This window comes from Typopeltis vanoorti, chromosome 24 (genome assembly GCF_054136105.1).
Source record: "Typopeltis vanoorti isolate ZY-2024b chromosome 24, IOZ_Tvanoo_1.0, whole genome shotgun sequence".
Lineage (NCBI taxonomy): Eukaryota > Metazoa > Arthropoda > Arachnida > Uropygi > Thelyphonidae > Typopeltis > Typopeltis vanoorti.
The window spans coordinates 70,619,966-70,643,089 of NC_143572.1; the positions used below are offsets into that span (position 1 = coordinate 70,619,966).

At 36.9% G+C, this 23,124-nt stretch overlaps 1 protein-coding gene across 2 annotated transcripts in view; it reads left to right on the plus strand.

Annotated features, from left to right (window-relative positions):
- The window catches only part of ck (unconventional myosin-VIIa ck), a 526,896-nt gene that overhangs the window by 133,308 nt on the left and 370,464 nt on the right, over positions 1-23,124 (plus strand). For both annotated transcript variants that reach the window (XM_090413984.1, XM_090413985.1), the window contains exons 8-9: positions 266-379; positions 19,778-19,931. In XM_090413984.1, the coding sequence (XP_090270110.1) occupies positions 266-379; positions 19,778-19,931 (268 nt within the window). The remainder of the gene's footprint in view (positions 1-265; positions 380-19,777; positions 19,932-23,124) is intronic.

A 23,124-nucleotide genomic window follows, 5' to 3' on the forward strand; every position in this document is an offset into this window, starting at 1 on the left:
TTTTATAAAACACTATTATTGCCATTTTTGTGAGTGAACAAGTGTATATCAAGAATGTATGATGCTGTCCAGACTTCTTACTTCAGTAAGAATTTTAATTGCTTTTATTTATAAATTTTTTGCAAAATTAATTCAGCATATGGGACAATGTCAGTAGAATATAAAATCAGCAGTTAAAGGGTTAACAATAATTTTATTAATTTTTTTCTAATAATAACCATAATCTGGTATTTAATTCCTTCTCACTTATTTTTTAAATATTTAGGCCCAAGATGAACGAAACTATCATGTATTTTATTGTATGCTAGCTGGAATGAGCAAAGAAGAAAAACAGAAATTAGAAATGCAAGATGCTTCAAAGTATTATTATTTAACTCAGGTAGGATATCGTTAATATGTTATGGCTTATCATATAATTATATATAATTTGTTGAAGTTTTTTTTTGTCAATTTTTTTAAAAATTTATGCTCTTTCAGAGAAATTACATGTACACAAAAGTATATAAACAAAAAAATGACATCATGATACAAACATTTCATTGATGAGAACTGCTTCCATTTTGTTGCAGTAAGTAGAATTAATACATCTAAATTAACAATAATAATATTTTTATAAGAAAAATAATAATTCAAACTTTATAATTCATGCATATATTGACAGTACATACATGTGCACATATATGCATACAAATACATGTTATAAATACAAATACATGATGGTACAACATGACAAAATTTCATGTCGGCTGGGGCATTGCCCAGTTAAACAAGGCCCCTGCTGTTTTCGCCAGGGAACCAGGGCGAACAGCGAAAAGTCAGCTACTGGAAGAAATCTGAAAACACACCCCAACTCAACATCGCCAGAGTTAAAGATCGGTACTATCAACATAAGAAGCCTGAATGGCAAAGAAATGGAGCTAGCTGAGGAATTATATAAGTACCAGATCGACATAATATGTGTGACTGAAACAAAAAAGACAAAAACTGGTGAGCTCTTTCTGAGCAATAAATACAAAATGTTATATTCAGGCAATGACAATCAAGGAAAAGAAAGAGTAGCCATAGTATTCAATACAAAATACGAGGCTAATCTTCTTGAATGGCAGGCAATCTCAAGTAGAATGATGTGGGCAAATATGAGAATGGGGAACTGGACAATGAGACTTATTTGTGCCTATGGTCCCACAGAAGGTTCTACTGAGGTAGAAGGGGAGAAATTTTTTGATGATTTAGAAAAAGCATCTCACACAATGAAAAAGGAAAAGTTGGTCCTTGTTGGGGATCTGAATAGCAGAGTAGAAAATGATTGTCTGACATTCAAAAATATTTTGAGAAAATTTGGAGAAAAGAGCAAAGTTAATAATAATGGCAAATACCTGTTGGATTTCTGCTCAGGACATGGACTGGTTATTACTAACACCATGTTCCAATATAAAAATGCGCACAAATTCACATGGAGAGAAGAGGCAAGGAATAAGAAAAGTCTCATTGACTATGTTATTGTTGATAGTGATGTTTTCTCCCTGGTGCAGGACACCAGAGTGTACAGAGGATTTGAAATTGGAAGCGATCACTATTTAGTCTTGAGCAGGATAAAATTGAATTTCATATTGAAAAGATTAACATGTAAGAAAGTTTTAAAGCGAATAAAAGTTGAGCAGCTCTCAGATGTGAATTGTAGACTAACATATACAAAGATTATTGAAGAAAAAATGAAGGAGTTTGAGAACAGGAACCAAACCTTGGAGATCCAGTGGCAAGCTTTGAAGAAAACCCTGATTGATTCAGTCAGAGAGGCATGTGGTGAGGTTGTCGGCAAGGATAGAAAAATCAGAACTCCATGGTGGACACAGGAAGTTAAAGAGGCAGTGAAGGAAAAGAAGAAAGCATATCAAAAGTTCCTGGCAAATAAGTCAGCTTTTGCTCTTAGAGAATACAGAGACAAATGTAAGAAAGTTAAACAGTGTGTAAAACTAGCTAAACTAAAGTCATGGGAGGACTTTGGCAAGAACATAGAAAATAAATATCAAGAAGGTCATAAGATATTCTGGAGGTTGTTGAAGAAGCTTAGGAATGGAGGAAAGAGTGCTGTAAAAGGAGTTAGAGATGATAAAGGTGACATGAAAACAGGAGATAAAGATATCCTTGAAGTAAGGAGTAATTACTTCAAAAATTGCTAAATGAAACAAGCAGTGATAGCACAGTGGTAAAAAACACTCAACAGGCATACAGTCAGGAATACATATCCATACTTGAAGTAGAAAAAGCCATCAAAGGCTTGAAATGTGGAAAGGCAGAGATGATATTCGACCAGAAATGCTGAAGTATGGTGGTATAAAAGTCTTACAGTGGCTGCACTGCATAGTTCAGAAAGCCTGGACAGAGGGACGAATTCCCGATGATTGGAGTAGAGCTCTAATAGTGCCCATATATAAAAAGGGAAATAAAACTGAATGTGAGAATTACAGAGGTATTTCCCTACTGAGTGTTCCTGGCAAGATCTATACAAGTATACTAGAGAAACGACTAAGAAGAATTGTGGAAGAAAAGCTTGGTGAAGAACAAGCTGGATTCAGGCCAAATAGAGGCTGTCAGGATCAGATCTTCACTTTACGACAAATAGTCGAGAAAGCATGGGAATATAACAGAGATCTGTATTTAAGTTTTGTCGATCTGGAAAAGGCATATGACAAGGTGCCAAGGGAGAAGCTATTCAATATTACTATTATTACGGGTAACTCCAGCGAGTCATTAGACTCATTGAGGGACGCTCCAAAGCATATTCATCGCAACTATTCGACATTCATACAGTATCTATTATACCTCGATTAAAACTCATTCACTGTCACATCATCCACCACAGACTCAGGGAGCGCATTCCACTCATTCCCCACTCTAAAAGTAAAGAACCCAGCTCTAACACCTTTACTAACTGCACTTTTGCCCAGTTTCCACGGATGTCCCGTAGTCCTCCCACAACCAGCCCTGTTCTCAAAAATATCTTCTGAATTAATTTTATAGAAACCCTTCAGTAATTTGAATGTCTCAATCATATCTCCCCTCCTCCACCTATCAACCAATTTTTGCAACCAACAAATCCTCAACCTGTTCTCATAAGGTTCATTCCACACAGACCTGCTATCATCTTGGTCACTCGCCTCTGGATCCTCTCCACCTCCTCCCCATCAAGAAGAAACCTAGGTGACCAAATCTGGGCACAGTAGTCGAGATGGGGTCTTATCAAGGCTCGATACAGAGGAACAATAACCTGCTTGTCTCTGCTTGTCAATGTATTCTTCAGCAACCAAGTGATTTGATCAGCTGATTTGACCACTTTTGCAATGTGTCCCCCCATAAACTTCAACTCCTTATCCACTAACACTCCTAAATCTTGTGCCTCATCAATTTCCTGGAGTGCAGTTCCACCAATGTAGTAAACTGCTGCTAATCTTTTCACCCCAAAATCTATAACTTAACATTTTGCCACATTAAATTGACATGCATTCTCCTTAGCCCAGACCTCCAATCTATCCAAATCATCTTGCAAAATTTTGACGTCATCTGCATTCACTATTGCCCTACCCAACTTTGCATCATCTGCAAACAAATTGACTGTTCCTCTCAGATCCTTTCCTATATCATTAATGAACAGATTAAACAGCAGTGGTCCAAAAACAGATCCTTGTGGCACACCACTAGTCACAGGCCGTCTTGTGGATTCTACTCCTGAATAAACCACTCTCTGATATCTCTCCGTCAACCACCCTCCTATCCATCTCACCAACCCTATATCCATCCCCATATGCTGCAATTTACTGATTAGAATTCCATGTGGTATCCTATCAAAGGCCTTAGCAAGGTCCAGTAGAATCACTGTAAACCCATTACTCTTATCCAGTTCAGCTGTCACTGTGTTATAATACATGAGCAAGTTACTGAGGCATGACCTACCCTTCACAAAACCATGCTGTCCCCGATACAGTATCCAATTTTCTTCTATCCAATCTTGTATTTTCCTCTTGACTATTTTCTCCAAGACCTTGATAATGATTCCTGTTGTATTGATTGGACAGTAATTTTCAACAGCAGCCTTGGAACCACCGTTATGCAGCAGAACTATTTTCCCCTCTTTCCACCCCTTGGAATTGACTGAGACCCGAGGCTCAAATTAAACAAAATGGTCTAGGGCACTGACAATTTTTAGCCGCTTCACGTACGACACGAGCTGGTATACCATCCAATCCCACAGATGTATTGACATTGAGGTTCTATAATAGACTAGTTACCTCTACTTCATTCATCACAATTCCAGTATAAGCTGTTGGTTCTTCCATTCCTGCAATGTCACCACCTGGATGATATACTCTTTCAAAGTGCTCACTCAGTAATTCCACTATATCGACTGATTCGGTTACTTCCCTACCCTCAGCATTTTTTAGGATCATTCTGCCATGAACATTTTTCCTTTTACTTGCAACATATTGAAAAAACCGTTTGGGATTCTCTTTAGCCTGCATGGCCAATTTTCTTTCGTAATCCGTTTTTGCTTTTCTTACCACCCTTGTTACCATCCTGGCCTGAGCTTTATACTATTCCTGCGCCTGCTGGTCACCTTTCTCCTTAAATTTCCTCCACAATTGTTTCTTTTTTTGCAGCTCAAGCTTAATAGTGTTATTCATCCATTTAACCCCTGCTTGATTTATTATTTGGACTCTTGGTATACAGTCAACCATTGCCTCCTGCAAACACTTCTTAACCACCTCCCATGCACTATCAACATCCAGCTCTTGCAGTTTTACATGCCATGGCAGAGCCAAGCACACACCTAAGCTTGTCATACTTACCAACCCGGTAATTCCACATGTACCCTGTCTTAATTGTAAATTCCACTCCTTTAGCCACCTCCCAGGTCATGACCTTATGGTCACTCTCACCAATTGGTGGCAACATGGTCATGTTCATTACAGCCACATTCTCAGTTGCAATTACTAGGTCAAGCACTCTCTGCCCCCTGGTATTTTCCACTACATGCTGCCGCAGATAGTTGTCCCTTAATAACCGCATAAAATTCAATTCCTTCCTCCCATGTGCCCTCTCCTCTTTCCAGTCAATGTTACCATAATTGAAATCACCCATAATAATTACCCTCCTTCCACTCATTTCTTCTATTTGCCTATGCATACTATCCCCACCATCTATTCCATCACCTGGTCTATAGCAGCACCCAATTGTATATTTTGTTCTGCTAGATTTTATCTCACACCAAATTGCCTCAAATGTGCTCTTTCCTCTATCCTGCAGTTCAACTTCTATACTCCTTGGCTGCAACTCATCAGCTATCATCGATAACACTCCTCCCCCTTTTTATTCTCCCTGTCACTCCTGAACACGCTATACCCGTCGCATTGAATCCCACTAGCTTTATCATCTTAAGTCAGCCATGTTTCACTAATACCAGCAACCTGTGGTCTGGAAGTGCCAACCAAGGCCAAAAACTCTTCCATCTTGTTCCTAATACTCCTGGCATTAGTGTACATGAATTGCAGAAGCCCATTTGTCCCATCCCTACTTTGATGCCTTATACTAACTATCCCATTCTGATTTGTTGTCCTTCGTACTCGCTCGGGCATAATATACTCATTCATACACTCAACTGCCTCCCTAAAGTCTGCATATCTACTCCCCCCCCCCTTAATAAATCCAACTCTGTACATCCACTTCCACATCATTCATCAACACTTTTTCAAGCCTCCGTACACCAACTCAATTCAAATGTAACCCATCCATCTTATATAAGTCCTTTCGCCCATCGAACTCATTCCACACATCCACAAATTCCACACCACTCTCCATGCATAACCCACGCATAAAGTCATTGGCAATTATGGCCCTCCTTCTAAACACTTCACTGTCATACCGCGATAAAATACTCACCATCCTAACTCTCTCACTCTTCTCTTTTGCTACCTCAAGTAATTCCCTCACATCCTCTATCATTTCCATTTTGTCCTCTTTCAAATCATTTGTTCCTGCCACGATTATCATCTCTTTCACCCTTTGTTTTTGCACTCGAATAGATTCACTGATGCCCTTTATGTTCGCACCCGGCTGGTACGACTTCGTCACACTCTCAACTATCACACCTCTTAATAGCGAATCCCCATACAGCACTCGCTCCTTCATTTTACTGACGTTTATGAACATTGTATTATTTGTCGTCACAGACTTTCGCCGGTTATTAGTCGCTACATTCAGCACACATTTTTCTATATGCTCCAGTTGCCTTTTTGCTCGGTGTATCGCTCCATTCAAACGTGCAATTTCACTACTCGCATTTATCTCACTATTTTCATTATCAATCAAATCATCCATTCGTTCTGTATTTCTACCTTCATTTACTCAACGACACTCTCACACCTATCTGGCACTACCACGCAATTCTCTATCACATCGCCATTTTCTACATTCTGACTATCATTAACGATATCACTCTCACCACCCGAAACACGCTTGAGATCCTCATTCTCCTTACACTTTCTGCACATATTAACTCCACTATCGCCCTCTAACCGGACTCCCACCACTCTTCGCAAAGCATACATCTCACAGACAGCACATTGCATAAATTCGTTTACATCAAAACTCTTAAACAAACATGGCGACCTGACCGCCATTTTTTTCTTTATCGGTGCCATATGTACGCTGTCTTATCTTAAAAATAATACTTAAAATAACAGAAAACACACAAAAATTGCACAGACACACCAAGAAACAAAAAGCAAACAATACTGCTTAAAATTTTAGTAAAATTGCCAATGTTAACACAAAATACTACTAATCTTTTCAGGAGCTCTCGACAAGCCGACGATCAAATCAGTGCGACACCAAGCAGGGGGGGGGGGAATATGCTACAGTTATATGGTGTTGATCAATGGGGCATTATATCAAGCAATACTTAGTGTGTATTTGATTTTGTAAGTTGGCAGTTAGAATTGAAGGATGTACAGGAAGATGGTTTAATGTTAAATCTGGTGTGAGACAAGGATAAACATTATCCCCTCTGTTATTCATAATCTATATGGATCACATTATGAAGGAAAGTGGTATTAAACATGATATCAGAATTGGAGCTGTTAATGTCAGCTCTTTGCTTTATAAGGACGATGTTATACTTCTGAATAAATCCGCTACAAGTTTGTAAGATTCCCTGACTAAATTGAAAAACTGTTGTAATAGATATAGTATGAAGGTCAGCATTAAAAAGATAAAGACAATGAAAATAGGTAGAATTGTTGAAAATGTCAACTGTGTGAACGTGGAACAAGTAAAACATTTCAACTACTTAGGCACGATTTTTAGTGAAGATGTTAAATTAAATATGGAAATAGATAACAGAATCAACAAAGCTGGTATGGTGGGAAGTCAATTGAATAAATTTATATGGAATAAGAGAGACATTAGTCGGAACACTAAATCAGCTGTATACAAAACAGTGTTCAAACCAGTTTTCACTTATGGATCTGAGAGCTGGATCAGAAGTAAAACACTTGACCAAAGACTAGAGACTGCAGACATGAGAGTCCTGAGAAAGATTATAGGCGTGAACAGATGGCATCAATGGCAATATCATATTAAAAACGAGGATATTAGGAAAGAACTTGACATTGTCAGCATCCAGGAATGTGTTAGCAGAGCTAATCTCTGCCAGGTTGGCAGGAAAATGACCCAGAGGAAGACCAAGATATAAGGTACAATGTGCCTTAGACAATAGAAATATAAGATCTGATATTGATAATATTGGAGTCTTGACAAGTAATAGACTGATTTGGAGGAAAATTGTAGATAGGAAGTTAGTAATTATGTAAATTTTTCATGTAGTACTATCATATCCTGTACAGCCTTTCAGGGTACATGTCAGGAATTTGATGATGATGATATACATGTTATATGCATAATGTTATAATAATTATATTTTTTTTATTCAATAAATATTTATTCTCTTTCAATGAAATTATATCTGTACACAAGTAGATAAACAAAAATAACTCCTTGATACAAAAGTTTCATTGCTGAGTACTTCTGTTTTGTTACAGTAAGTAAAAATAATGCATGTAAATTATTATTAATAATGATGTGCATACTATCATCATCATCATCAAATTCCTGATATATATACCATCAAGGGGTGTACAGGATATGATTGTACTACATGAAAAATTTACATCATTACTAACTTGCTATCTAAAATTTTCCACCAAATCCGTCTATTACCTGTCAAGACTCCAATATTATCAGGTCTTATATTTCTGTCTTCTAAGGCACTTTTTACTGTATCAATCCACCTATATCTTGGTCTTCCTCTGGGTCTTTTTCCTGACAACCTGGTAGAGAATGCTTGTTTTGCTAATCTTTCCTCTCTCATTCTGCTTAAGTGACCCTACCACCTGAGATTACCTCTGCTAATGCATTCCTGGATGCTGACAATATCAAGTTCTTTCCTAATATCCTTGTTTTTAATATGATATTGCCATTGATGCCATCTGTTCATGCCCCTAATCTTTCTCAGGACTCTCATATCTGTGGTTTCTAGTCTTTGGTCAAGTGTTTTATTTCTGACCGAGCTCTTAGATCCATAAATTAAAACTGGTTTGAACACTGTTATACAGCTGATTTAATGTTTTGGCTAATTTCTCTCTTATTCCATATAAATTTATTCAGTTGATGTCCTACCAGCTTTGTTGATTCTGTTGTCTATTTCCATATTTAATTTACCATCTTCACTAAAAATCGTGCCTAAGTAGCTGAAATGTTTTACTTGTTCTATAGGTTCTCTATTCACAATGCAGTTGATATTTTCATTGTCTTTGTCTTTTTAATGCTGACCTTCATACCATATCTATTACAACAGTTATTCACTTTTTTCAGTCAGGGAATCTTGAAAACTGGTAGCAGATTTATTTAGAAGTATAACATCATCTGCATAAAGCAAAGAGCTGACATTAACATCTCCAATTTTGATATCCAGTTTAATGCCACTTTCCTTCATAATGTGATCCATATAGATAATCAATAACAGAAGGGATAATGTACATCCTTGTCTCACACCAGATTTAACATTAAACCATCTTCCTGTACTTCCTTCAATTCTAACTGCTGACTTACAACTCAAACACTAAGTATTGCTTGATATAATGCCCCATTGACACCATATAACTGTAGCGTATTGAATAGCTTCTCTCTTGGCACCTTGTCATATGCCTTTTCCAAATCGACAAAACTTAAATACAGATCTTTGTTATATTCCCATGATTTCTCCACTATTTGTCGTAAAGTGAAGATCTGATCGTGACAGCCTCTATTTGACCTGAATCCAGCTTGTTCTTCACCAAGCTTTTCTTCCACAATTCTTCTCAACCGTTTCTCAAGTATATTTGATATATCTTACCAGGAACACTCAATAGGGATATACCTCTGTAATTCTCACATTCAGTTTTATTTCTCTTTTTATATATAGGTACTATGAGTGCTCTACTCCAATCATTGGGAATTCGTCCCTCTGTCCAGGCATTCTGAACTATACAGTGCAGCCACTGTAAGGCTTTTATACCACCATACTTCAGCATTTCTGGTCGAATATCATCTACTCCTGCTGCCTTTCCACATTTCAGGCTTTTGATGGTTTTTTACCACTGTGCTGTCATCACTGCTTGTTTCATTTAGCAATTTTTCGAAGTAATTACTCCATATTTCAAGGATATCTTTTTCTCCTGTTTTCATGTCACCTTTATCATCTCTGATTCCTTTTACAGCACTGTTTACTCCATTTCTAAGCTTCTTCAACAACCTCCAGAATATCTTGCCGCCGCCTTTATATTTATTTTCTATGTTCTTGCCAATGTCTTCTCATCACTTTTGTTTAGCCAGTTTTACATAGTGTTTCGCTTTCTTACATTTGTCTCTGTATTCTCTAAGAGCACAAGCTGACTTATTTGCCAGGAACTTTTGATATGCCTTCTTCTTTTCATTTACTGCCTCTTTAACTTCCTGTGTCCACCATGGAGTACTGATTTTTCTATCCTTGCAGACAACCTCACCATATGCCTATCTGGCTGAATCAATCAGTATTTTCTTCATGGCTTGCCACTTAATCTCCAAGGTTTGATTCCTGTTCTCAAACTCTTTCATTTTTTTTTCAATAATCTTTGTGTATTTTAGTCTACAGTTCACATCTGAATCTGAGAGCAGCTCAGCTTTTATTTGCTTTAAAACTTTCTTACATGTTATTCTTTTCAATATGAAATTCAATTTTATCCTGCTCAAGACTAAATAGTGATCACTTCCAATTTCAAATCCTCTGTACACTCTGGTGTCCTGCACCAGTGGTAAAACATCGCTATCTACAATAACATAGTCGATGAGACTATTCTTATTTCTTGCCTCTTCTCTCCATGTTAATTTGTACAGATTTTTATGTTGCAACATTGTGTTAGTAATAACTAGTTCATGTCCTGAGCAGAAATCCGACAAGCATTTGCCATTATTATTAGCTTTGCTCTTTTCTCCAAATTTTCCCAAAATATTTTTGTATGTCTGACAATCATTTCCTACGCTGCTATTTAGATTCCAAACTACAAGGACCAACTTTTCCTTTTTGATTGTGTCAGTTGCTTTCTCTAAAGCCTCAAAAAATTCCTCCACTTCTACCTTAGTAGAACCTTCTGTGGGACCATAGGCACAAATAAGTCTCATTGTCCAGTTTCCCATCCTCATATTTTCCCACATCACTCTACTTGAGAGTGCCTGCCATTCAAGATTAGCCTTGTGTTTATTTTAAATACTATGGCTACCTCTTCTTTTCCTTGATTGTCATTGCTTGAATATAACATTTTGTATTTATTACTCAGAATGATCTTGCCAGTTTTTGCCTTTTTTGTTTCAGTCATCCCTATTATGTCGAACCAGTTCTTATCCAGTTCTTCAGCTAGCTTCATTTCTTTGCCATTCAGGCTTCTTATGTTGATAGTACCAATCTTGAACTTTGTTGATGTGGAGTTGGGCTGCATTTTAGGATTTGTTCCAGTAGCTGACTTTTTTTACTGTTTTTGGTTTAAGCCAATTAGAATACAGTTTGGTCGGCTAAATCCAAAATTGCCACCCCATCCTCATTCATTCAGTATCCAGGTTCATTCATTCAGCACCTAACAGGGTGCACCACAAAAAGGTGAGGACTGGATATTAGGTCAGAAGCCCTGGCCTAATGTCCAGTCCTCACCAATGTTCAGTTCTCCGCATTCCTTTGAAGGCTATGCAGAGGTCTCTTCTCAGTTATATAGCTTTGACCCTTAAGCACTCAGTGTGCATACTATATTAAGTGTGTTGACTTAGCTTCCATAGGTCATGTTTTAGTTAATAAGTAATTAAATAACAACAGAGGGTGATGAAAGTATGTTTTATGGATGTGAAGACAGAGTAGGGTCACTGAGGCTGTAAATTAACTGAAAAGATCACTGAAAGCAGCTGTGTTTGTGGATATGAATGATTCAAATGCTTGCAGAGAATCTCTGAAAGATGATAAGAAGAGTTTATATTAGTTGTCATCATTATTGTTTGTATCATGGTCACATCTCCATGTTGTTCTAAGGCTCATTGTGGGAGGTCTATTTTAAGCATTATTCATGCAATGCCCAGTGTATCTTTCCTTAAACCTATTCACTCTCAATGCACATACAACTCATTTTGCCAATCTGTTCCAAATCCTGTCCTCATCAGTTTCTTGCAGTGCAGTCCCATCAGTGTAATACACAATGTTAAGAATTATCAGGCTTAAGAAAATGTTCAGAAAATGTCAATCTGTTCAAATCCTTCTGTAGGATCTCTACATCACCTTTACCTTGTCCCTCTGCATCATTAGCACATAAAGGGATATTCCCATTGAGATTATCTCCAGTATGATTAACATAAAACCTATTTGCATTTTAAATTCAGATCCCTGTGACATGGGACATGTGTTATTCAAGATTTTGTTCTGCCACATACTCTTCCCATATAATAATCTTATACAAGATCATTATGTTGAATTTTTTCTTGACAATTATTCATAAGACTATTACATTTTTTTTATAAAATCTTTATCAAGTAGCTTTATTTTTATCCTCCTACATGTTTCGCCAATCTGTTTCTATTGGCATCCTCAGGGAATACAAATCAGTAAGCACAAAATGAAGGTTACAGACTAGGTTATAACCGATGGTTCTAAATCATACAACAACACATTCACGTCTCGGATACTTATATTAAAAACTCAACACATTTTATAGATAAAATAAAAAACATCCCTATTTTTGAAGAGGATATACTAGCAAGCCTGGACATCACATCTCTGTTTACTAACATTCCAGTGGTTGAAGTCATCAACATCTTAGACAAATTGTTCCCAAGAAACATCACTACTTTGTTCAATCACTGTTTAACTTCTAACTATTTCATTTGGCAAGAAACGATCTACAAACAACTCACTGGATTAGCTATGGGTAGCCCCTTCTCACCTCCTTGTGCTGACTTATTCATGGAAGATCTAGAGAAAAAAATCTTAACCCAGATCTTTCCAAAACCGAAAATTTGGTACAGATATGTAGATGACATCTTTATCATTTGGGATCATACAAAAGAAGAACTAATGAATTACCTCAACCAAATCAATAGTTTCCACAATACCATCAAATTCACATTAGAAATGGAAAAAGATAAAAAACTGCCATTCCTTGACATTTTAATAAAGAAACAATCCAATAATAGTATCAACCTATCTGTATACAGAAAACCTACAAATACTGGACGTTACCTCCATTTCAACTCAGCTCATCACATAGCTCAGAAACTTAGCATTATCCATAGTCTCAAGAAAAGAGCTATACAGTATACGACAGACAAGGATGACCTACTAACGGAATTAACCACAATATCCAGAGAACTTTCTTTAAATGGTTACCCTAAAAGACTATAACAAGATTCTATTTACTGATATACCACATCGACAACGTGATGACGTCCAATACATCAGTACAATTACAATTCCTTTTGTCAACAACCTTTCCAAAAAATTAGCTAACCTTTTAAAACCATACAAGATCAGAGTGGCATTCAAACCAATCAATACTATTCGGAAATTTTTAAGATCACCGAAAGATCCTCACCCATTCTACAAATACTCTGGAGTATATAATATTCCTTGCTCATGTGGTATTAGTTACGTAGGTCAGACATCTAGAAGCTTTGAAACGAGAAAGAAAGAACACATAGGATATGTCAGAAATAACAGACAAGACATTTCAGGCCTTTCATGCCACTTTGCCTCTACTAACCATCACATTGAGTGGGATAAGAGCCTTATGCCATACATAGAAGATAACTACCATTCAAGAACCTTTAAAGAAGCAGCTACAGTCGCCCGTAAAACTGAAAACCTAAACAAGAATCAAGGTCTAATTTTACCAGAAATTTGGAAAACTTTTATCAGATCATTAAACATCAAAGAAATGAACTTTCATAACAATTACGTCATGAGTCATCACGAATAAATCACGTTAACGAGACACGCACATTGTCACGCACAATACCAATTTTTTGTATGATTTAGAACCATCGGTTATAACCTAGTCTGTAACCTTCGTTTTGTGCTTACTGATTTGTATTCCCTGAGGTTGCCAATAGAAACAGATTGGCGAAACATGTAGGGGGATAAAAATAAAGCTACTTGATAAAGATTTTATAAAAAAGTGTAATAGTCTTATACAAGATCATTTTACATATGAAATTATAGATCAAGATCTCACTAATGCACAAAAGTTCAGTTTTTAAATTATTGAAAAAAACATTAATTATTATTATTCAAAATGCATGAACAAGCTTACACCATATTATGTAAAACCATCCAGGATATATGGATTGCCAAATATTTACAAACTTGATATTTCCTATACCCAGTAGCTGATGGTATAGACCATAGGTTCTTAAACTTTTTTTTTTTTTACCTGCACTCCTTTTCATAAGAGGAAAATATTAATGACTCCTGGCATCTGTTATTATTAAATTTTTTATTGTTATTATCATAATATAGTTTTTTTACTTTTTGCACTTACACCTATGTTTAATATTATATAATTCAATTTTTGTAGTTTACAAACTTTACATATGTAGATAAAAATGCCGGCCTGGTTGGCCGAGTGGTTAGCATATCCACTCTCCAGCCAAAAGGCTGCGGGTTCAAATCCTGCCATGGGCATGAATGTTTTTGATTGTCTGTGAAAATACTAGTAGTGGCGGTGGACAGTAGATGATGCGATTGGTGGAGATAGGTGAATGAGGTCGAGTGATGGAGAGGGAGAGTTGTAGAGTAGGTGCTCTCCCTTGATGAGTCTTGGATTCCCTGGAGTTGTCTAATAATAATAAGAAGAAAATAAGAAAATTAGAAAAGATAGAATATAATATATAATAACTTCATTATTTCTGTAATAAATATTTAATTTATTCATGTTTAGCAATGTTTGCTGTGCCCCCAGAATCTTTTTTTGCAACTCTTGGAAGGGTTGAACCCACAGTTTAGAAACCCACTGCTATAAACAGTATTCTTTAAAATTCAGAATACTGTTTAAAATTCACTATTTACTAATGTATCACTAACAGAGATTCTTGATTTGATAGTTCCATTTCCCCCCAGACATATATCAGTTATTCAGATTTAAAGTGCATGTCAGTTGATTACATATTTTTCAACAATCGCTTGCACCCAAAGCAATTATGATGATGGGCTATGAGTTATTATACTTCTGATAAAATTGGTTAGAGCTTACATTCAGAAATTGGGTGTGACAGTGTATCTCTACTTTGCAATGAACAACATGAGTTTACTAAGGGAAGGTCATGTTTTAGCAACTTGGTCACATTTTATAATAATGTTACCATTGAACTAAACAAGGGGAATGGATACACCATGATACTTTTGGATTTTATTTAGGCTTTTGACAGAATACAGCATGGAAGACTGTTGTGCAAATTGGAGAATATGGGTTTGGATTATAAAATATTATCATTGATAAAAGGTTTGCTGGACAGATATCAAAAAGTGGTATATGGGGGGGATGCGAGTCTGAAAGACTTAAGGTAACTAGTGGTGTAACACAAGGATCAGTCCTTAGTCCACTGTTATTGAATCTGTTCATTAATGATATTGAGAAGGATTTGACAGGCATCATACAGCTATTTACTGATGATGCAAAGATAGGTAGGGTAATCAGGAATCTGATGAAATCTGATGATATGCAGTACTTGCAGAATGAATAGGCTGGAATTATGGGCATGGTAAAATGAATGTCAGTAAATGCAGAGTCATTTACTGACATATCCAGTGTCATATTACAGGTAACCCTCGTATAACACGGTCCTTAGACAATGCGGTTTCAATATAACGCGGTCTACAAATTGTAGTAACCCTTGTTGAACACGGTTTCGATATAACGCAGTCTACAAATTGTAGTAACCTCTGTTGAATGCAGTACTTATACAACGCGGTTTCAACATAAGACAGTCTACAAACTCTAAAATTCTGTATCTTTTCATATATTTTTCACCGCATGACTTAAAAATCAAATTCTATCTTCACTAAATTTGCATCTGCCTGTACTGCGCATGCAGTTATAAGTAGAGAATTTATGTTAGAGGGAAATATCCTTTAGCACGCATGTATGTTTTCTGCCAGGAAAACACATTAAAAATCATAAGTGTGTTAATCTCAAGCTGAGCACTTTATTTTCTAGTGAGTTACATACAACATGTAATGCTTTTTTGTGTAAAAAATTTATTTTTATAGTAATGGCCACTTCGAGGGCTTTTGCAATATGGTTGAAAACGAAATTAGTAAATTAATTCATATGGAAATAGATTTAAATGAGGAGGAATTCATAGAATTAATAGATGATGTCAAACTGAGGAAGGTTCTGCCAAAGATTCTGATTGTGATGAATCCGTTAAAGAATTCAGTTTAAAGAAATTAACAGTGGAGTCTGAAGGGGATAATGACAGGTATAGAAACAGTGACAATGCCTTGATTCTTTATACTAATGCCAAGAGTATCTGGAATGAAGGAGATGAATTGGAGGTGCTGATAGCATCAGCCTATCCAAAGATTATTGGGATCTCTGAAACATTGGCAGAAGATGATATACTGACAAGAATAGAAGTAGCAGGGTACAGCATTTTATGAATGGATAGAAAGGGAAAATGCAATTGTGGAGTGATGCTTATGATTATTATTAAAGGTTGGTCGATTGGTAGAACCTCTGCTACTAATGGCTCATGCAAAAAGTTAAGTAAGTTTAAGAGTGGTTAATAGTTGGAAGGGGGATCAATCATTCGATGCTGTTGGCACACTCTCCCTCGATGAATCTTTGGACTTCCTGGAGGTTTCACATAATAATTATAATTATTATTATTATTATTATTATGTGATACCTCCAGGAAGTCCAAAGACTCATCGAGGGAGGGCACCTACTCTACAACTCTCCATCTCCACCACTCACAACTACCTTCACCCTCCACACCAACGCCATCTACCGTCGACCATCACCACTAGTATTTTCACAGACAATCACACACATCCATGCCCGCAGCGGGATTCAAACTCCCAGCCGTTTGACTGGAGAGCAGAAAAGCTAACCACTCGGCCAACCAGGCCGGCAATGATAAGCCATGACTTAGGTCCTCTCAGAGTGGAGAATTTGGAGGGAAATGGCACAAACAGTTTTGAAAGCTTATGGTGTGTGGTAGAGGTGAGGAGGACAGGATATTTAGTGGGGTGTTGCTACAAGCCAGGGAGCATAGAGAGTGAGGAACAGGAAATGTTTAGGCAGCTGAGCTTGGCAAGTGCAAGAAGAATGATTGTTATGGGAAATTTTAACTACAGCAGTATAAATTAGGAAGAGGAACTGCATGTAGTAATAAGGGAATGGCATTTCTAGAATTCTTGAGAGACAAATGTCTTAGTAGATGTAGTAGAAGGAACACAAGGTTCAACAGTTTTTAAATATGGTCATAGCATCAAAAGAGCTGATTATAACTGAAATGGCATCTCTGCCACCAGTTGGAGAGAGTAACCATGTGGTTTTGACTTGGAAGATGAATAGACATTCAGGAGTATCAAAGAGAAAGAAATGTATGTGGAATTATGAGGCAGATGATTATAATAGTCTTAGATATCAACTTGAGGCAGTTCCATGGATTGGAGGAATTGGAAGGGTAAAATATCATTAGTGCTTGGGAACTCATGAAGGAATGTTTGTTGGTAACAATAGCAAGCTGTATACCGTAGTTGAAGAAGAGAACACAGTTTGGTATAAAGTGAATGACAAACAATATCGAATAGGAACCACAGGTAAAAAAAAGAGGTTATGGAAGAGATATAAGGAGAGAGGTGGGGAGCAGATGCATGAAGAATATAAGACTCAGGCCAGGAGAGTGACTAGTATGGTAAGGAAGGCAAAACTGGAATATGAGAAAAACTGAAAGTTTTTTGTATTTAGTGGCCGGTAGGAAGAGAAATGATTGTGAATGACATTGTTGGATAAAAATGGGAATAGAGTGACTGATGCAAAGGACATAGTGGAGTTGTTCAATGAACACTTTATTGGGGTGTTTCATACTGGAGAAGTAGGTTTTAATGCTAGAGGGATAGGGTAGGTTCAAGATTTAGAAGTGCAAGAGGAGAGTGTATTTCAAATGCTGAGATGTCAATAAAGCAGTGGGAATGGTTGGAATTTTGCCACTGGTTTTCAGAGAATATGCTAAAGAACTGACAGCTCTGTTGACTTGGCTTTTCAGTGAAAGTCTGGCCATGGGAAAGGTGTGAAATTAGTGAAAGGAAGGTAAAATAGTATCATTGCATAAAGATGATAGCAGACTGGAAGTGTCATATTATAGACCAGTTGTATTTCATCAGTAGTTGTTAAGATCGTGGAGAAATTAGTGAAGATCATATACAACATTGGGCAGATGAGGGTAATGTTATCTGAGAGTCAGCATGGATTTGTTAAGGGGCACTCTTGTTTTAGTAATATGATTGCCTATAAAAGGCAATAAAGTGACAAGAGTGGTTGATGAAGGAAAGGCATATTCTGCCATTTTTTACAGATTTTACAAAGGCATTTGAAAGAGTGCCACACGATAAGCTAATATTTAAGTTGTAGCACATTGGTTTAGATGTCAGGCTAGTGAACTGGATTCAAGTATTAGAGAGTTGTGTATGGGGGAGCAATATCAAAGAGGCAGAAAGTTACAAGTGGGGGTCCTACAGGGCTCAGTACTGAGACCTGTATTGTTTAACCTTATATCAATAACATTATAAATGGATTACAGGGGGAAATTCAGTTGTTTGTAGATGATGTGAAGGTGGGAAGCGTTATTAGTAATAGTGCAGATGTGGTAGCCCTGCAAGAGAATTTGATTAAATCAGAGAGATGTTCAAACAAATGGGGGGGTACCAGTTTAATGCAGCTAAATGTAAAGTCTTGAAGTTTGAGATACATCAATGGGGACTGCATACTCTGTTGGAGGGACTGTACTGGAGGAAGTGGGGAAGGCAAGGGTTCTGTGGAGTGTTAATTGATAGAAACCTGAAATCCTTGGAACATATTGCAAAGGTGGTGGTGATGATGATGGAGTCATGGCATCACACTTCTTTTTTTTTTTTCTTCTTCTGAGAGGATTTATAGACTATTGCTTGTGAAATTTTTCATTATATTGAAGGAGATATAAGTTATGGAAGAGATATAAAGAGAGAGAGAGAGAGATGGGGAGCAGATGCATGAAGAATATAAGACTCAGGCCAGGAGAGTGACTAGTATGGTAAGGAATGCAAAACTGGAAATGAGAAAAGATTGGCCATGAGATGATGGATAGGAACCTGAAATTTCAGGTTCCTATCCGTTATCATCCCAAATTCCACACTCTTCAACCTCCTCTAAGATATCCCCACCAATCCTATACTCTGTATCCCATCTTTGTTTCCCAAATTTTAAAACCTTATACTGTGCCTCATTAACTGATAACATCACTCATTCTCCCATTCATCCAGTCAGTTAAAGCCTTCTGGAAAGGCAACATCTGTTGTACTCATAGTTTTTTCTAACTTCACATCTGCTGACAACTATATATCACCATTCAATCCCTTCCCAATATCCTTCGCATACAAAGTAAACATTTCAAATGTTCATTTGAGATGTTTACTTTCATTCATTTTACTGTTCATTTTTCAAATGTCCAACTGTCAGTTTATAGTTTAAAAAAAATACATCCTGTGGTATGCAAGCATCATGTGCTGTAGTCATTTTCTTTCTTGCTTTAACATTTATATAATATAGTCAGATTAGAAATCTCACAACATACTCAATTTGTGTACTTTTTATAGCTGTTAAGAGTATGCAGGATATTCATTATTCTTTATATCAGTATTTATAAACTATATTTAAAATAAGTACCATGTATTATAATCATTCATCTTGCTTAGAATTTAGATGCTGCTCTAATTTCAACAAAATCAGTCCTCTGTGTGTGTGTGTGCACGTGCTAGGAATTTTATCATCGTCTTTTATATAATATTTACAAACTATACATAAATAAGAGAAGAGAGACTGTATTTAAGATCTGTGTTTAATATCTCTCAAACTGATTTTAATATATTTTGACAAAAATGGATATTTATATTTAATACACTTTTTAATGTTCTTAGGGTGGATGTATTACCTGCGAAGGAAGAGATGATGCTGCTGAGTTTGCAGATATTAGGTCTGCAATGAAAGTTCTAATGTTTTCAGACCAAGAGATATGGGAAATCCTTAAAGTTTTAGGAGCCCTTTTGCACTTAGGCAATATCAAATATAGAGGTTAGCTTTCTTTTCTTTGCAAAAATCTTAGATGTTCACCATTCATGTTGCATTTTTTAGTAATTATAACAACTTTGATTTTGAGAAAAATTAGTAATTTATTACTTACTATCACTCTCAGCATTTTGATACTTATATCAATGTCATAATTTGAGGTAAGTATCTAACTTGTTGCTCTAAGGATAGATTGGAAAGATTTAAAGACTAGTTGAAAGGTGAAAAAGAGGGGGGACATGACAGAAACATATCAGCTATTAAAAGAGTTTTATAGGTTTGACACTGAAGACTTTTTTCAATACATGTCAGGTAACGAATGGGTGGAGAAGGGTTTTTCAGAAGTAGTTGTCAGTGTTTCATTGGTGAATGAGTTCAAGGCAATATGATAAGTATTGTGTGAACAGTGGTTGAAGTGGGCCTCCTGCATTGAGTCTTTGACTCCATTGAGATGCTAAAGAAATAATAGTAACTTAAATCACCAGTTAATTACAAAATTATGTGTGATGAATGGAAATAACATTCACTCTATTAATCTTAATTTTTACTTGTGCCCAGTTGCACCATTTGGTTTTGACTTTGAGATTGAATAGCCAATCAAAATATCAAGAAGAAAAAGGAATTTATGTGGAATTATTTGGCAGTGATTATAAAAGACTTGGAAACTAGCATGCAGCAGTTTCATGAATAGATTTCTGAGGAAGAGAGTGATGAACAGTTCACTGGAGCCAGTTAAAAAAGACTTATTAGTGGATTTCAATTGTGATTTGCATTAGCAAATCACAATTGAAAATCCGAAAAAGTGGATGACTGGGCAAATCAAAGACAAGAACTAGAGGTGAAAAAGAGGCTATGGAAAAAGTACAGAGTGAGAGAGAAAGAGAGCAAGTGGCAAGCAGTTGAATGAGCAATATGACTCAAGTTAGAAAATTGACTATTATTGAAAGAAAAATTGCATTGTGATCCAGTGAAAATCCCAATGAATTTTTTTCTTTACGTGCCCAGTAAGGAGTGATTGCAGATGAATGGCTTCATTAAGTGGAGATGAAGTGAGCAATTCAGATGACAGAATGGAGCTGCTTTAGTCTTACTTTATTGAAATATCCCATTTGTGATAAAAATAGGTTTTATTCCTAGAGGGATTGATTCATCTGATCCATTCCTTTAGGATGTGCAGAGTCCCCTAATGAAGGGTTCACAACAAATTTTAATGAAGCTGGTTCATCACTCCTTGCTGCAAATCATAAGGGCAATATTCATGACTATAATCCATGTGTTCACAGGGTCAGTTTGCCTGTTCTGGGGGATGAAAAACCTGAGTTTCCAGGTGAAAAAACTCCCCTATTGTATGAGACCAGCTAACTCATCTTTCATCGATTAAAAGTTTAGAAGTGCATGAAGAGAATATTATTATTATTAAACAAGACCTCATGGAGTCAAAGACTCATCTAGGAGGTCCTTTTATCTCACACACATCTCCTCATACCGGGTCTTAAACACATTCAAACTCCTTGCAGTCACCACACTCTCAGGCAAGGCATTCCAATCATTCACCACTCTGCACGAAAAAAACCTGCCTCTCACTCCCCTACTCACACCCTCTTTATACAGTTTCCAGGGATGACCTCTGGTTCTCCCCTGATCTCCCACTATTCTCTGTAGAACTTCTCCACCATTGATCCTATAACAACCCCATACCAACTTGTAGGTCTCTATCATATCTCCCCTCTTCCTTCTCTCCACTAGACTCTGCAAATTACATCTTTTCAATCTTTCCTCATACTCGACATTCCAGAGGTCAGAAACTACCTTAGTCAGTCGCCTTTGGACCCTTTCCAACATCTCTTCATCCTTCTGAAAACCAGGTGACCAAATCTGGGCACAATAGTCCATGTGTGGCCTAATCAAAGCCTTATACAATGGAACAAGAATCTCCCTACTTCTACACGTCAGTGTCCTCCTCATCATTCCCAGAAGTCTTTGTGTTGTCTTCACAATTTTGGCGATGTGTCCCCTAAATTTTAGATCCTTATCCACTATCACTCCCAGATCTCTAATTTCCTCTACTTCCAACAATATATTCTCACCAAGCATAAATTCTGCATCCCATCTTTGTTTTCCAAATTTTAAAACCTTACATTTTGCAACATTGAACTCACATCCCCATTTGCTTGCCCAATCACTCAATTTATTCAAGTCTTCTTGCAAGGCCACAACATCTTCACTACTCTTTATGGTTCGTCCCAACTTTGCATCATCTGCAAACAACTGAATATCTCCATCCAAATCTTCGCCAATATCATTAATATACAAGTTAAATAGTAATGGCCCTAAAACAGATCCCTGAGGCACTCCACTAGTGACTTTCCTTTTCCTGGATATTGCATCCCCATACACAACTTGTTGATACCTATCAGATAGCCAGTCTCCAATCCAATGCACTAATCTAATATCCAACCCCATCTGCTCTAGTTTGACTGTCAACTTATCATGAGGTACTCTATCAAAAGCTTTTGCGAAATCCAAGTATATTACTGTGTATCCTTCTCCTCTGTCCAAGGAAGCAGTCACTTTATTGTAATAAGTAAGTAGATTACTAAAACACGACCTCCCTTTAGCAAATCCATGCTGTCCATCAAAGATTATACCATTGTTGTCAACCCAACTCTAGATCTTAGTTCTCACAAGCTTCTCCAACAACTTGACCACAACACCTGACACACAGATAGGCTTATAGTTTGATGCTTGAGTTCGATCACCTCCTTTATGAAGTGGCACAATCTTGCCGTCCTTCCACTCTTTAGGGACTTGACCAAGTGCAAGACTCGTATTAAAAAAATATGTCAAGGCAGGTGTCAACTCTCTGGCACATTCCTTCAGAATACGCGGTGATATATTATCAAGTCCCACAGCCTTATTTACATCTAGTTTACTCAACTCCCCAAACACCTCTTGCTCACTTACAGTCAGTCTCTCCTCCCCATCATCAACTGCTCTTAATCTCTCCATGAAGTCACATTCACAAGATTGAAAGATCTTTATGAACTGCTCATTAAGTATCTCCACCACACATTCTGAAACAGCTGTCTTTATACCATTTCCTCCAATCAATGTCATCCTTCCATAATCATTCTTTCTTTTGCTGGCTACATATCGAAAGAACTCCCTAGGATTCTTTTTAGCTTCATTAGCTAACTGC